Below are 15,281 nucleotides of genomic sequence, written 5' to 3' on the forward strand. Positions count from 1 at the left end.
TAGCATTTATTAATATTAGTTATCATTAATTTTAACATTTACTAATACATTATTAAAATCAAAACTTGTATTTTTTTAATATTATTTAATGGATGAGCGGGTTTATAATTATTAAAGGGTTAGTTCACCCCAAAATGAAAATTCTGTCATTAATTACTCACCCTCATATCGTTCCAAACCCGTAAGACTTTCGTTCATCTTCAGAACACAAATTAAGATATTTTTGATGACAGAATGCTTCCAGATTTCCTTCCATTGACTGCCTTTGCAACTGACACTTTGACGCTTCAAAATCTTCATAAAGAGATTGGAAAACTAATCCATATGAATTGAATGGTTTAGTCCAGATTTTCTGAAGAGAATCGATTGCTTGTTATGATGAACAGATTTAATTTAGGCTTTTACTCGCATGTAAACATTGATCAGCGAACATAAGCAGAAGCTCAACCGAACCTGAATAACACAAAAGAACAAACATGCTGTGTAACACACGAGAATGAACCTCATTGGTTACGCAGCATGTTTGAGCTTCCAGAAGAGGTTTGTTCTTGTGTGTTATTCAGGTTCGGTTGAGCTTCTGCTTATGTTCAATGTTTACATGCGAAATCTGACAGCATTCTGTCATCAAAAATATCTTCATTTGTGTTCTGAAGATGAACGAAAGACTTACGGGTGTGGAACGACATGAGGGTAAGTAATTAATGAAGGAATTTTCATTTAAGGATGAACTAACCCTTTAACTAACGGTAACAATGATTAATAAACTGTAACAAGTGTTTTGTTCATTGTTAATGTTAGTTAATGCATTAATTAACATGGACCTTATTGTAAAGTGTTACCAAATAATGGCTGCATTGGTGTAATTGCTGCAGATTTTTTCAAACTTATTTGATGCTTTGATTTTATATTAACTTACATTCATAAATTATACTAATATATATTCATTTTTGCATTTTCATGTGTATAAATACACTCACCGTCCACTTTTTTAGGTACACCTGTTCACAAATATCACAAAATATCAAATCAGCCAATCACATGGCAGCAACTCAGTGTCTTTAGGCATGTAGACATGGTCAAGTCAAGTCAAGTCACCTTTATTTATATAGCGCTTTTTACAATGCAGATTGTGTCAAAGCAGCTTTACAGTGATAAATGGTATATAATGGTATATAATTTTGGCTGCACAGCAGCTCTTAAAGAAAATGCTGTCAATGTAGGCAGATGCAAAGCACTGTTGAATATCAAATGTCAAATATCAAGTGTCCCCAACTAAGCAAGCCAAAGGCGACAGCGGCAAGGAACCCAAACTCCAACAGGTGACATCAGGTGGCAAACAGGTGGCAAATAGGTGTTAAAATGGAGAAAAAAACCTTGGGAGAAACCAGGCTTAGTCGGAGGGCCAGTTCTCCTCTGGCAAACAGTGCTTTGTTACGATTCAGGTAGCTATCATAAGCCCGATAGGATCGCAACATTCAAAGTATTTATTCCAGTTCAATCCAGTTCAATCCATCGTATTCATCACACCGGTATGGATGGTTTGTTGAGGAACTGTGCCACTGGCTGTCGTGTCGATGAGGCCTTCACAATGGATGATCTAGTTAACTCAATCTCTGCTGACACTTCAGGGGTGCGTTGTGGTCGTGTCAAGGCGTAGGTCCTCAATCTCACTTGGATACGGCCTGGATCCGGTTGACTACGGTAAACCTCGGGATAAACAGAAAGACTAATATTAGCGTAGATGCCATTCATCTTCTGATGTAATGAGTACATCTGGTGTTCCCGGTTCCGGCTGACCTAATTTATGCAGCCTAATAATCCTTTAACGGATTTGAAAAAATAAATTGATATTACTAGCTGTACGAGCTGTAGTTTGTTTAACAGGCGAGTGGAACAACCACCCAGTAGAGCATTACAGTAATCTAGCCTTGAGGTCATGAACGCATGAACTAACTGTTCAGCTCGTACAAAATGCAGCAGCTAGAGTTCTTACTAGAACCAGGAAGTATGACCATATTAGCCCAGTTCTGTCAACACTGCATTGGCTTCCTGTTAAACATCGTATAGATTTTAAAATCTTGCTAATTACTTACAAAGCACTAAATGGTTTAGCTCCCCAGTACCTGAGCGAGCTCCTAATTCATTATAGTCCTTCACGTCTATTGCGATCTCAGAATTCAGGCCAGCTGATAATACCTAGAATATCAAAATCAACTGCAGGTGGTAGATCCTTCTCCTATTTGGCACCTAAACTCTGGAACAATCTTCCTAGCATTGTTCGGGAAGCAGACACACTCTGTCAGTTTAAATCTAGACTAAAAACGCATCTCTTTAACCTGGCATACACATAACACATTACCAATTTATATTTTCAAATCCGTTAAAGGATTATTAGGCTGCATAAATTAGGTCAGCCGGAACCGGGAACACTTCCTATAACACCTGATGTACTCGTTACATCAGAAGAAGAATGGCATCTACGCTAATATTAGTCTTTCTGTTTATCCCGAGGTTCACCGTAGTCAACCGGATCTGGGCCGTATCCAGGTGAGACCAAGGACCTGCACCTTGACACGACCACAACGCAGCCCTGACGTATCAGCAGAGATTGAGTCAACTAGATCATCCACTGTGAGGGCCTCATCGACACGACAGCCACGACACAGTTCCTCAACAACCGTCCATACCGGTGTGATCCTCAATACAATCCTCAATTGGATGGAACTGAAATAAATACTTTTAATGTTGCGATCCTATTGGACTTATGATAGCAACCTGAATTGTAACAAAGCACTGTTGGCCAGAGGAGAACTGGCACCCCGACTAAGCCTGGTTTCTCCCAAGGTTTTTTTTCTCCATTTTAACACCAATTTGCCACTTATCTGCCACCTAATGTCACCTGATGGAGTTTGCGTTCCTTGCCGCTGTCGCCTCTGGCTTGCTTAGTTGGGGACACTTGACATTTGACTTGACATTTATATATTTAACAGTGCTTTGATCTGCCTGCATTGACACTATTCTTTAAGAGCTGCTGTGCAGCCAAACAATGTACCAGTTATCAATGTAAAGCTGCTTTGACACAATCTACATTGTAAAAAGCGCTATATAAATAAAGGTGACTTGACTTGACTTGACTTGACTGTTCTGCATTTGTCATTGAGAGCATATGTCGTAGTTTAGATATATTTTTAAGATGGAAGAATGCGGTTTTACAGATGCTAGAAACATGGCCTTCAAATGAAAGATTGGTATCAAAGAGCACACTCAGGTTCCTAAGTGACGACGAAAACTTAACAGAGCAGCCATCAAGTGTTAGACAGTATTCTAGGTTATTACGTGAAGAAGTTTTTGGTCCAAAAATTAGAATCTCTGTTTTTTCTGAATTTAGTAGTAGGAAATTACTGGTCATCCAATTTTTTATATCAGCTATGCATTCCGTTAATTTTGTGAATTGGTAAGTTTCGTCAGGGCGCGAAGAAATATAGAGCTGAGTATCATCAGCGTAACAGTGAAAACTAACGCCATGCTTCCTAATGATATCTCCCAAGGGTAGCATGTACAGAGTGAACAGCAACGGTCCTAGTACTGAGCCTTGTGGTACTCCATATTGAACTTGTGATCGATATGACATCTCTTTGTTTACTACTACAAACTGATAACGGTCAGATAAGTATGATTTAAACCATGACAGTGCAATTCCACTACTGCCAACATAATTTTCGAGTCTATTTAAAAGAATATTGTGATCAATAGTGTCAAATCCACTAAGATCCAGTAACACTAATAGAGAGATACAACCACGATCTGATGATAAGAGCAAATCATTAGTAACTCTAATGAGAGCAGTCTCAGTACTATGATACGGTCTAAATCCTGACTGGAAATCCTCACAGATACTATTTCTTTCTAAAAAGGAACATAGTTGTGATGATACTGCCTTTTCTAGTATTTTTGACAGAAAAGTGAGATTTGAGATCGGCCTGTAATTGACTAATTCTGTAGGATCAAGTTGTGGTTTTTTAATAAGAGGTTTAATAATAGCCAGCTTAAAAGTTTTCGGTACGTATCCTAGTGATAAAGATGAATTAACGATATTAAGAAGAGGATCTATGACCTCTGGAAGCATCTCTTTCAATAGCTTAGTCGGTATAGGGTCTAACATACATGTTGTTGATTTTGATGATTTAACAAGTTTAGACAATTCTTCCTCTCCTAAAGCAGTAAATGAATTGAATTTTTCCTCAGGGACACTACAATGCACTGTCTGACGTGATACTGTAGTAGATGGTTGCGTGGTTATAATTTTCTCTCTAATATTGTCAATCTTGCAAGTAAAGAAGTTCATAAAGTCATTACTGCTGTGCTCTTTGGAAACATCAGAAGTTGAAGCTTTATTTCTTGTTAATTTAGCCACTGTATCAAATAAATACCTAGGGTTGTGCTTATTTTCTTCTAAAAGTTTTGAAAAATAGGCAGATCTAGCAGTTTTTAAGGCCTTTCTGTACTCAATCATTCTCTCTCTCCACGAAATGCGAAAAACTTCTAGTTTTGTTTTCTTCCAGCTGCGCTCCATTTTTCTGGCTGCTACCTTTAGGGCCTGAGTGTGCTCATTGTACCACGGCATTGGATTAATTTCCTTAATCTTTTTTAAACGCAAAGGAGCAACTGAGTCTAATGTGCTGGAAAAGACAGAGGCAATAGTTTCTGTTGCAACATCGAGGTCTTCTAAGCTATCTGGTATGCTAAGGCGATGAAACTGATCAGGAAGATTATTTATAAAGTGATCTTTAGTGGTAGAAGTGATGGTTCTACCATATTTATGGCAGGGAGGCAGTTTAGCAGCCTTGACTAAATGTAGTATACACGAGACCAGATAATGATCTGAGATGTCGTCGCTCTGCTGCAGAATTTCAACGGCATCAATATCGATTCCATGTGACAATATTAGATCTAAAGTATGATTACGACAATGAGTGGGTCCTGACACGTGCTGTCTAACTCCAATAGAATTTAGAATGTCTGTAAATGCCAATCCTAATGCGTCTTTTTCATTATCTACATGGATATTACAATCACCAACAACAAGGACTTTATCTGCAGCTAGTACTAACACCGATAGAAAATCAGCAAATTCTTTGATCAAGTCTGTATGGTGTCCTGGTGGCCTGTATACAGTAGCCAGCACAAATGTCAACTTACATAATGTTACATAAAGTACCATCACTTCGAAGGAATTATATTTGAAAGATTTTTGACTAATACTGTAAATATTACTATAAATTACAGCAACACCTCCCCCTTTGCCTTTCTGACGAGGATTGTGTCGATAATAATAACCTTGAGGGCTAGACTCATTTAAAGTAATGTAATCGTCTGATTTTAGCCAAGTTTCTGTCAAACACAGCAAATCCAGATTATTGTCTGTGATAATATCATTTACAATAAGTGCTTTTGAAGAAAGGGATCTAATATTTAACAACCCAAGCTTTATCATTTGTTTATCAGTATTATCTCTATTTTTTATTTGTTGAACATCAATTAAATTTTTACCATTAAATGGGTTTGGAAGTTTTTTGTTTTTACTAATTCGGGTTACAGACACAGTCTCTATGTGATAATATCTAGGTGTAAGAGTTTCTATGTGTTGGGAACTATCTGACTTCTGTAACGTGAGGCAGCTAGCAGACGGTCGGTTTAGCCAGTATGTCTGCTTCCTGACCTGAACCCCAGTTTGTCATGTTTCAGCTCTAAGACTATGTGCCATATTACTAGAGAGAAGAGCAGCACCATCCCAGGAGGGATGAATACCATCTCTTTTCAACAGGTCAGGTCTCCCCCAAAAACTTTTCCAATCGTCTATGAAACCTATATTATTCTGCGGACACCACTTAGACAGCCAGCCATTAAGTGATGATAATCTGCTAACTATCTCATGACTCCGACAAACAGGAAGGGGACCAGAGCAGATTACTTTTCCTGACATTGTACTTGCGAGTTCACACACCTCTTTAATGTTAATTTTAGTGATCTCCGACTGGCGAAGTCGAACATCATTAGTGCTGACGTGAATAATGATTTTAGAGTATTTACGATTAGCATTAGCCAGCACTTTTAAATTTGCTTTAATGTCAGGTGCTCTGGCTCCTGGCAAACATGTGACTATGGTGGCTGGTGTCTCTATTTTCATGTTCCGTGTAATAGAATCGCCAATAACTAGGGCACTTTCAACAGGATTCTCAGTGGGTGTTTCACTGAGTGGGGAGAACCTGTTTGATGTTCTTATTGGAACGGAAGAGTGGTGTTTTCCGCGGCTAGGCCACCTCATCGTTACCCAAGTGCCCTGCTGCGCAGGCTCTACAGCCGGAACCGAACAATGTACAGAGTTCACTAAGCTAGTCGCATCCAAAACAGTATCTGAAGCCCTTACATTCTTACTATCCTCAATTAAAGTTTGGATGCGTGTCTCTAATTCTGAGATTTTCTCTGTCAGCCTGACTATTTCCCTACATTTATGACATGTAAATCCCTCGTCGCTGACAGAGAAAGCTATACTGAACATGTGGCAAACAGAACACGATATAACACTAGGAGAGGATGACATGACTCACCGTGTATGTAGACTGATCCGACTTAACACAGCTGTTTGATGAACACGTTGAAAAGAAAATGAGCGTGCGAGAGACAACAATGAAGGAAAGTAAGAGATTCAAAACAAAGCTATACGGAGTTACAGACGCAAACCACTCTGAGCAGCGAGGCAGACAGGAGCAATCGAGCAAATGCAATCTCCTGGGGGGGGGCTGCTATGCTGTAACTGTCATGCTGTAACTGCTATGTATGTATTTCCCCTATGAACTGCATATGTGAATACTGTTTACATCAAATTCATGCTTTAATAGTAGACTAATCATTGCAGGTTTCATCAGTTCAGTCTGTGACTTGAAATATAAATGTCTGTGTTTAGCTTCAAAGGGCGTCTTATTCTATAAAAATGGAGACTATATTTTTTCTGCATTTTGATTTTGACGTCCAAAGGCACAACAAAATATTTTTCTCTTATTCTGTGGATTTTGCCTATTTTCCTCCCCTTGTTACCACCATTTTTGCCATCATGCCTTGTATCAACGGTTCAGGCTGCTGCTGGTGTAATGGTGTGGGGGATATTTTTTCATGGCACACTTTGAGCCCCTTAGAACCATCTGAGCATCATTTAAATGCGACAGCCTACCTGCTCATAAAGCTCAAATCATCTCAAACTGGTTTCTTGAACAGGACATGAGTTCATTAAACTCAAATGACCTCCACAGTCTCCAGATCTCAATCCAATAGAGCAGCTTTGGAATGTGGTGGACAGGGATATTCATATCATGGATGTGTATCCGACAAATCTGCAGCAACTGTGTGATGCTGTCATGACATTATGGACCAGAAAAATTACGGCAGTAGGGTCCGACCCGATACTAGCAAGGTGTACCTAATAGTGTATGGGTGTATTTTTGCATGTATAACTGGCCCTAATAAAATAATAGTGAATCCAAAGCCTATTACAAAATCAAAAGAGAAGATAAGCAACATTATTTGGCAAATGAATGTTTATGGTGCAAAAAAAAAAAAAAAAAAAAAAAAAAAAAATATATATATATATATATATATATTGTACAGTAAGTGGACCTCAGATAACAATTAATAAATACATGATTGGAACCCTTGAATTGTTTTGAAAAAAAAAAAGTCATAATTAAATGATACAAAACTGTACAAAACAGGCTCAATTTCGTTTTGTTTCCTTTTCCTTTTAATTTTGAGGTGAGATAAGATCCGGACATGTTTTTTCATGAGGTTCTTCCAGGGTTTAGGACAAGATCAAAACATGGATTTCGGGATCTTGAGACGGAAACCAGTAAAGAAGTCTAGACAGAGTTGACAGTTTCCTGATTCACATCACAAACACATTTCTCACAACTCCGTCAACATCAGTAAATGATGTATAAATAGATAGCGACATCATGAAGATGTCTCATTACCTGTTAATCAATAAAACTGATTTCAGTGAAGGAGCAAAGCCAACAACCCTGTGAACGTGTTGCTGAAACAGCCGGTGTGGACTGCGTCACTGCTTATGGTGTGATAGAGAGAAAGCGCTGTGCTAAAATACGTGTTAATAGATTAGAGAGAGTTTGGCACTGGCAGGTTGAGTGCAACTCAGAGGAACTACACAGGGCTCAGTACATCAGTTTAATCAGAGTGATTTTCAGCATAGGAAATGGATGGATTTGAACTGTTGTGTTATTCCAGCACACTAGACACTTTAATTCTCTTCACAATGTTACACTGTACCTCAGCGGATGACCTCTGACAGCTGTTGATACCTGATTGCTTTTGATTTCTCTCAGATGGATGATGTCATTGACGACATAATAAGTTTGGAATCAAGTTACAATGATGATATCATGGGACTCTCCTTGGACCCCGGACTTCAGATGGCCAACACGGTAGAGAAATATTTTACTTTTTTCTGTAACCTCACTTATTCATTCTTACTTCTTCAGCTCTTGTAAATACTAATGTGAATACATGGAAGGACATATACTTTATATATGTAGATTTTGTGTAATAATGCTGTTTGTTTGAAGGCATCATGGCACATGGACTGTGCCAAACCCTTCACTAGTGACTACTAGGGAAATATATAGGTAAAAAAAAACAAACAAAAAAACAAAAACAGTAACAATACAATGAAAAAGGTTTTTTTTTTTTTTTTTTTTGCTTGCAAAAATCTGTTAATATAATGATTTTTAATCCATTTTATTTTGCCTCAAAACAAACAAACAAAAATCAGTAGTAATATATTAGTAATAAATATGTATTTATTTAATTTTGCTTGCAAAAAAGTTAATAATGAAATATTTATTATTTTATTTTGCCTAAAAATGGTAGTAATATAATAGTAATACATATTTAAAACATTCAAAAAACAAACAAAAAAAGTAGTAATATATTAGTAATAAATATGTATTTATTTAATTTGCTTGCAAAAATTCATGTAATGAAATATTTATTATTTCACTTTGTTTTAGCTATTTTTTATTTTATTTTGCTTGCAAAAAAGTAGTAATATAGTAGTAATACATATGTATTTATTTAAAATTTTCTCTTTCTGTCTTCTCACACAATCAGAGCTTGTGTTGGTGTCAGTTTTGCAGAAAGCAGCATGATCCAGCTGTATTCATTTGATCTAATGTCTGTCAAAGGATTAGTGAATAGTGATGAACATTCTATCGTCATTTACTCACTCCCATAACGTTCCAAATCCATAGGACTTTGTTTTTAGATGTTAGGCAGAACATTCAAGCTGTTCTTGTGAAAAAAAAGTCTTGTGAAGCCATATGACATACTTCACAATATGATACACTTCAGTACAGTGAGACAATGATATGTATATGGTCTTGTGTCTCTAGATTCCAGTGTCAGCGAACCTCTTGGACTTGTACAGTAACCCAGGCATGCCTCCTCCTGGACTCTCTATTAGTAACTCGTGCCCTGCTAACCTGCCCAACATTAAAAGGGAATTCTCTGGTAAGTGTCATTTATCGAACAACGGATGAGTTGGTTAATGCCATTCTATAGCGTCTAAGACCCTTCAGGCCTTTTGACAATGTGCTGAATTGTATTTTACCTGTTAAAGTCAGTAGAAATGTCCTGTGAATGATGATAAGACTGAAATTGCAAACATATGCTCATATGCTACATAGTTACTCCATCTCCAGCCATGATGCACATGATGGACAAGCCCAGCTCCTGTAGCAACTTTGAGAACTATCAAAGGCCTGAAGGGTTTCCTGTGGGTACGTTCAACGATTCCTCTCCTCGTCTGCATGACTGTGTCATCTCTGAAACTTAATAACAATTTTATGGATTTGATTTACACATGAACATGCTCTTATTGGTACATAAGAAAATGTTTAAAAAAAAGTGTGTGTGTATGTTTATATATACGTATGTATGTATGTTTATATATACGTATGTATACATAGCCTATATATATATATATATATATATATATATATATATATATATATATATATATAGGCTATGTATATAAGCAGCAATATTGTGAAGTAAAAGCAGTAATATTGTGAAATATTATAATAATTTAAAATAACTGTTTTCTATGTGAATGTATTTTAAAATGTAATTTATTCCTGTGATCAAAGCTGAATTTCAGTGTCACATGATCCTTCAGAAATCATTATAATATGCTGATTTGCTGCTCAAAAAACATTCCTTATTATTATCAATGTTGTGCTGCTTCATGTTTTAATCATTTATTTCTTAATAATGTCTTTACTGTCACTTTTGATTAACTGATTAACTTAATGCACCCTTGTTGAATGAAAATATATATATATATATATATATATTGTTTTCTATTCAATGTTCAGAACTGAATACTACCTTACTACTAAGAAAATACACTACATGCCAGCTACTATTTTAACAAAGTATTGTTTGAAACGTTGTCATGTGACCTTGTAAAGTTGCTATAAAAAGTTATTTAGCATTTTTAGTTCAATTTTATGTAGAAGTGGAAGGTCAAGTCTAGCACACTGCATTGTGGGATGCAGTATTCTATGCAGTGCGCTTTATTGTATACTGCATATTATGGCAAAAGCAATAGGTCATCTGAGTATTTATATGCATACAGAATATTTACTCACAGTATGCATACTCTATACTACAGTATATGTGATGGTATTTTATTCCAAATGCAGCCGAAGAGAAAATCGCTGGTCATATTCTGTAGAGGAAGTGATCTAGATTTTATGGAAAAGGGATTTGGGTGAGAGAAAATATGCTATAAAAGTTGACTGCAGTGACATTTCAAGGGTGCCAGTTTCACATCTGTGAAATAAATAAATGTCCTGCTTTCAGTTTCTCCTCTCACCTCCCTTTGTATTTTTTAGAGGCAGAAGTTCGTGCTCTCGCAAAGGAAAGGCAAAAAAAGGACAACCATAACTTAAGTGAGTTTCCTTTTTTATGTCCTAAAGCCTGATTCCGATTACCAAAGACAGTCATTTTGACTCATCCCTCAGTTTGTAAAAATAAGCTAAAATGGCAAAGATATTGTCTGAGTCCCACAGACTTTCTTAGTAGATTACTGTAAATGTGATTTGAGTGTGTAGTATAACATGCATTTTTCATCTGTTTCAGTTGAGAGGCGACGAAGATTCAACATTAACGATCGAATCAAAGAACTGGGGACTCTGATTCCTAAATCAAATGACCCGTAAGGACAGCAATGTTCAATAGATACACATTTACACATGAACCAGATGAATACGTGCTATTATTACAGCAGATGCTGATGCTGTACATAGAGAGTACTATCAGATGTGCTGTTGTCAGCTGAGGACATGTGTGTGTTCCTCAGGGACATGCGTTGGAACAAGGGCACTATTCTTAAGGCCTCTGTGGATTACATCAGGAAACTTCAGAGAGAGCAGCAGCGCGCCAAAGAGCTTGAGAACCGTCAGAAGAAGCTGGAACACGCCAACCGTCACCTGATGCTCAGGATACAGGTCAGTTTAGACAGATCCCAGCCTGGCCAACAGCACTGCCAGTAATGCCATAAAATACCAATGTAATTGCATCTAAATCTGGAGAAACAGCACATTGACCATAATTACCCTTGTGAAAAAGAAGTACACTTTAGCATACTTTTAAAAAGAGTACTTATTACAGAAATAATAAACTTTAAAAGAATATGCTTAAGTGTACCCGAATACATGCTATTTACAATTAAATGAAAATGTATTATAGTTTAAAATTATATTAAATGCAATTAGCTGCACTTAAGAGTGCTTTTTTGACCCACTTAAGTACAACTTTATTTCATAATTACTTCTGTTGTCTTTGAAATATGGTTCAAGTGTACTGCTAAATGTAATGTCAAGCATTTATGGTAAACTAAAATATACTTTAATGTCATTTCTTTTGAAACTTGTATGTCATGTATTTAAATATATTTGTGATTACTAGGGCTGTTGATTTAACACTTTTATTTAATTAATTAGTTATGGAAAAATAACGCATTAAAATAATTTAACGCATTTAATGCACCCGCCCCGCCCCAGACCTATGTAGGTTATCTTACATTTCATAGTTGATTGTTGACGAACATGATGCAATGCAGCAACTCACTGCATGATGGAGCCTATAGAATGCAGTTAGAAGGCCCCTAAAAATCAAGATATATCATATATAGGCCTATATGAAATTATATAGTTAAGCAATATCACATAAGTAATGAGCGCAATATCACACGAGTGCTGTTTTTGTCCCGAATAGCACGAGTGCAAATGTGATATTGATTTCACACAACAGTTCAATAAATAAGAAGTTAATATTGTGTTATATTTTAGACACAATATTCTATTTTTGTTCAATTTTGCCAATGAAAATATTACCTGTAAAGCCAGAGCTGAACTGTTGTGCGTCTCCGATCAACACACAGCGGTGTTTCGTTTCTGAATGAATCCGCATTTTATGTGAATCAATCAGGTGACCCAATGATTCAGTGGCCGAGAGCCATTAGGTGTGTTCAACTTGAAGCAGCACTGCGCAGACCGATTGATCGGTGTATGACATCAAAGTACCGCAAGAGCAATTAGAGAGCAGACAGCTCCATATGCTTTCGAATCACTCTGTTGGTACTTTGATGTCATACACACCCTTCATTCCTTCATTTACTTCATTCCTGTTTGAACAAATCAAATGAATTAATGGCTCATGAACGACTTACTCGTTTAGACATTTACCACCACCTACTGGCAGTTTTAGTTACTTATTTAGAGTATAATTTTATTAAAAATATTTTCATATTTTGGGGATAGTTTGCCCAAAAATTATAATTCTGTTTATTTACATTTACTCACTCTCGTGTCGTTTCAAACCTGTATGACTTTCTTTCTTTTGCAGAACATAGAAGATATTTTGAAGAATGTTGGTAGCCAAAACTGTTTTTGTCTGTAAATATATCTAAATTCAGATGCAGCTTCTTTTTTGAAAAAAAAAAAAAAAAAAAAAAATCATGGCCGTTGTAGCCTAAAAGTTTGTGTAATAAATTCTATGTTGAATCAAATAAAATATTTCTTTCTAAAGCTACTTTTTGTAATGTCTATTTGATGCTTTTCACATTTAACACAATAATGACTTTTGCAATTTAATTAAATTAATTAATCATCATGTAATTAATTAGATTAAAAATTTGAATCGCTTGACAGCCCTAGTAATTACACATTTGTAATGAAGTTGCAATTTAGTACATTTAAAATATATTAACTTTAAATATCAAAAAACACTACAGTTAAAATTATTGTACTTTACATGTGCTTTAGTATGTTAGTCAACACATCAAAATAAGTGTACTTCTTACGATAAAAGATTATTAAAACCTAATGATTTAAAATGTACTTAACTTAATTTGACATTTGACACTTTTTGAAAGTGTGTTAAGAAACAGTCATGAAAGTGTACTTTCTTTAAATTCACTTAAGCGGCCTCTTATTTCATTAATAGTATATTTGCAGGTGTATTTTTTTTTAAACTAGTTTGCACTCTAGAAATGTTCAAACATGGATTTGATTTTTAAGAATGATGCCTAAAAATTATGTTAAAAAACACTTAAAAATTACGTCTCGCTTACTAATGTAACCTCTGTCAAATGACATGTGAAATGAGAGACACAACACAACATTTTCAGAAAAGGCCAAAGAAGTTGACATGTAGAATTTGCATGTCTCACCATTCCCCCAGACATATGGGTATAAAAGGAGGCTAGCATGGTCTACACATTCAGGTTTGTGCTGAGGAGCGGAAACTGCATCTCAACCCTTCAGCGGGCAGTTCAGAGTTGTAGCAGGAGGGACACAATGTCTCATTCTCTCCATCCGCTCACTTGAACATTGTGTCGAATGAGAGACACTGGGGTTACTATACTAAACGTCACAACCTGAACTGTGTCACAAGAGTTGGTAGTGCAGATGCTAGCAGGCTTTCATGTGGCAAAGTGACAAATCCAGCTACGCTGTCTCACAACCTTCCAATGCCCAGGGTAAATGACCTCGGGTCTCCCTATCAAGGGGACAATCTTCTATTGAGAGAGGTCAGTCCAGCCGTTGGGCCTCTTCTGATGATTTTTTGCTTCCCCATCTAGGGGAAGACACAAGGTTCACTCACAGTGAAACTGAACAGTGGAGAATACATCATATGGGGTGACTGTTAGGGAACTATTATATATGGAGCACTAGCCAAGTTACAAGGACTCATCTGAAAGGTGCATACCATGAGTAATGTGGCTGGTAGCGAATTCCTTCAACGAATTCGCCACTAATGAGTGTTAAGGGGTATAGGCATCCAGGGTTCACCAATCCTGGGGAACTTCTCTGGGACAAAAAGGCACATGTTTCCACCTCATGGAGGGGGAGGGCGCTCATGCAAGTACTACACCGACCAGTTGTCCGAGCCAGTGGCATCCACTATCCAGTGGGCCATTCTCTGTGTGGAGACATCCAGGAGTCAACCGGACCTTCTTCACAGAGAGGGCACCGAGCTCGACTAACTCTAAGGCCTCGAACGGATCTCTCTATAGGGCCTGTATGACCAAGGAGAGATCCCAAGAGGTCATGAGGCATAATCTTGGAGGATTCAACCTCCGCGCCCCTCTCAGGAACAGTCAGGTCCTGCTTCCCTAAGGACATGCCATCTACTGTGTCATGGTTTGCTGCTTTTTCAGCTATGTACACTTTGAGGGTAGAAGCAGACAGCCGCTACTCCAGGCCTTCTTGGAGAAAGGAAAGCACTGACCCGACTGTGCACCTTTGTGGATCCTCCCCCCATGAGGAACACCACGTCTTGAAAAGGCACCTTTTAAGGCATGCAGCTGCCTAGTAGAGTGATACTGTCTACCACGGCTGGTGGCAGACCTCTGAACTCCTCCTCATTCCATCCAGGGACCATACATGGAGGTTCCAGAGGTCTGGGCGTGGGTGCCAGATGCTCCTGAGAAAGAAAGTCCTTCCTCATGGTAATTTTGCCAGGGAGGGGCCAATGCCATCAGCATGAGAGCCAAGTCTGGTTGGGCCAGTTGGGTGCAACCATTAGAACTTGTTCTCCTTCCTCCCTGATCTTGCACAGTGTCTGTGCAATGAGGCTCACTGGGGGAAATGCGTACTTGCGCAGGTCCCGGGGCCGGCTGTGCACTAGTGCGTCTGTGCCAAAAG

The 15,281-nt window shown here is 37.5% G+C and overlaps 1 protein-coding gene across 7 annotated transcripts in view; it reads left to right on the plus strand.

Moving 5' to 3' along the window:
• Positions 1 to 15,281, plus strand: part of mitfb (melanocyte inducing transcription factor b) — a 74,067-nt gene that overhangs the window by 44,833 nt on the left and 13,953 nt on the right. For 4 of the 7 annotated variants that reach the window (XM_051880943.1, XM_051880947.1, XM_051880944.1 and 1 more), the window contains exons 4-9: positions 8,394 to 8,492; positions 9,459 to 9,576; positions 9,753 to 9,845; positions 10,965 to 11,021; positions 11,212 to 11,287; positions 11,432 to 11,579. In XM_051880943.1, the coding sequence (XP_051736903.1) occupies positions 8,394 to 8,492; positions 9,459 to 9,576; positions 9,753 to 9,845; positions 10,965 to 11,021; positions 11,212 to 11,287; positions 11,432 to 11,579 (591 nt within the window). Of the gene's footprint in view, positions 1 to 8,393; positions 8,493 to 9,458; positions 9,577 to 9,752; positions 9,846 to 10,964; positions 11,022 to 11,211; positions 11,288 to 11,431; positions 11,580 to 12,978; positions 13,165 to 15,281 lie in introns of those variants that run through there. The other 3 variants (XM_051880950.1, XM_051880945.1, XM_051880948.1) reach the window with 3 other exon arrangements.

The sequence above is a fragment of the Ctenopharyngodon idella genome, chromosome 22 (genome assembly GCF_019924925.1).
Source record: "Ctenopharyngodon idella isolate HZGC_01 chromosome 22, HZGC01, whole genome shotgun sequence".
Taxonomy (NCBI): Eukaryota; Metazoa; Chordata; class Actinopteri; order Cypriniformes; family Xenocyprididae; genus Ctenopharyngodon; species Ctenopharyngodon idella.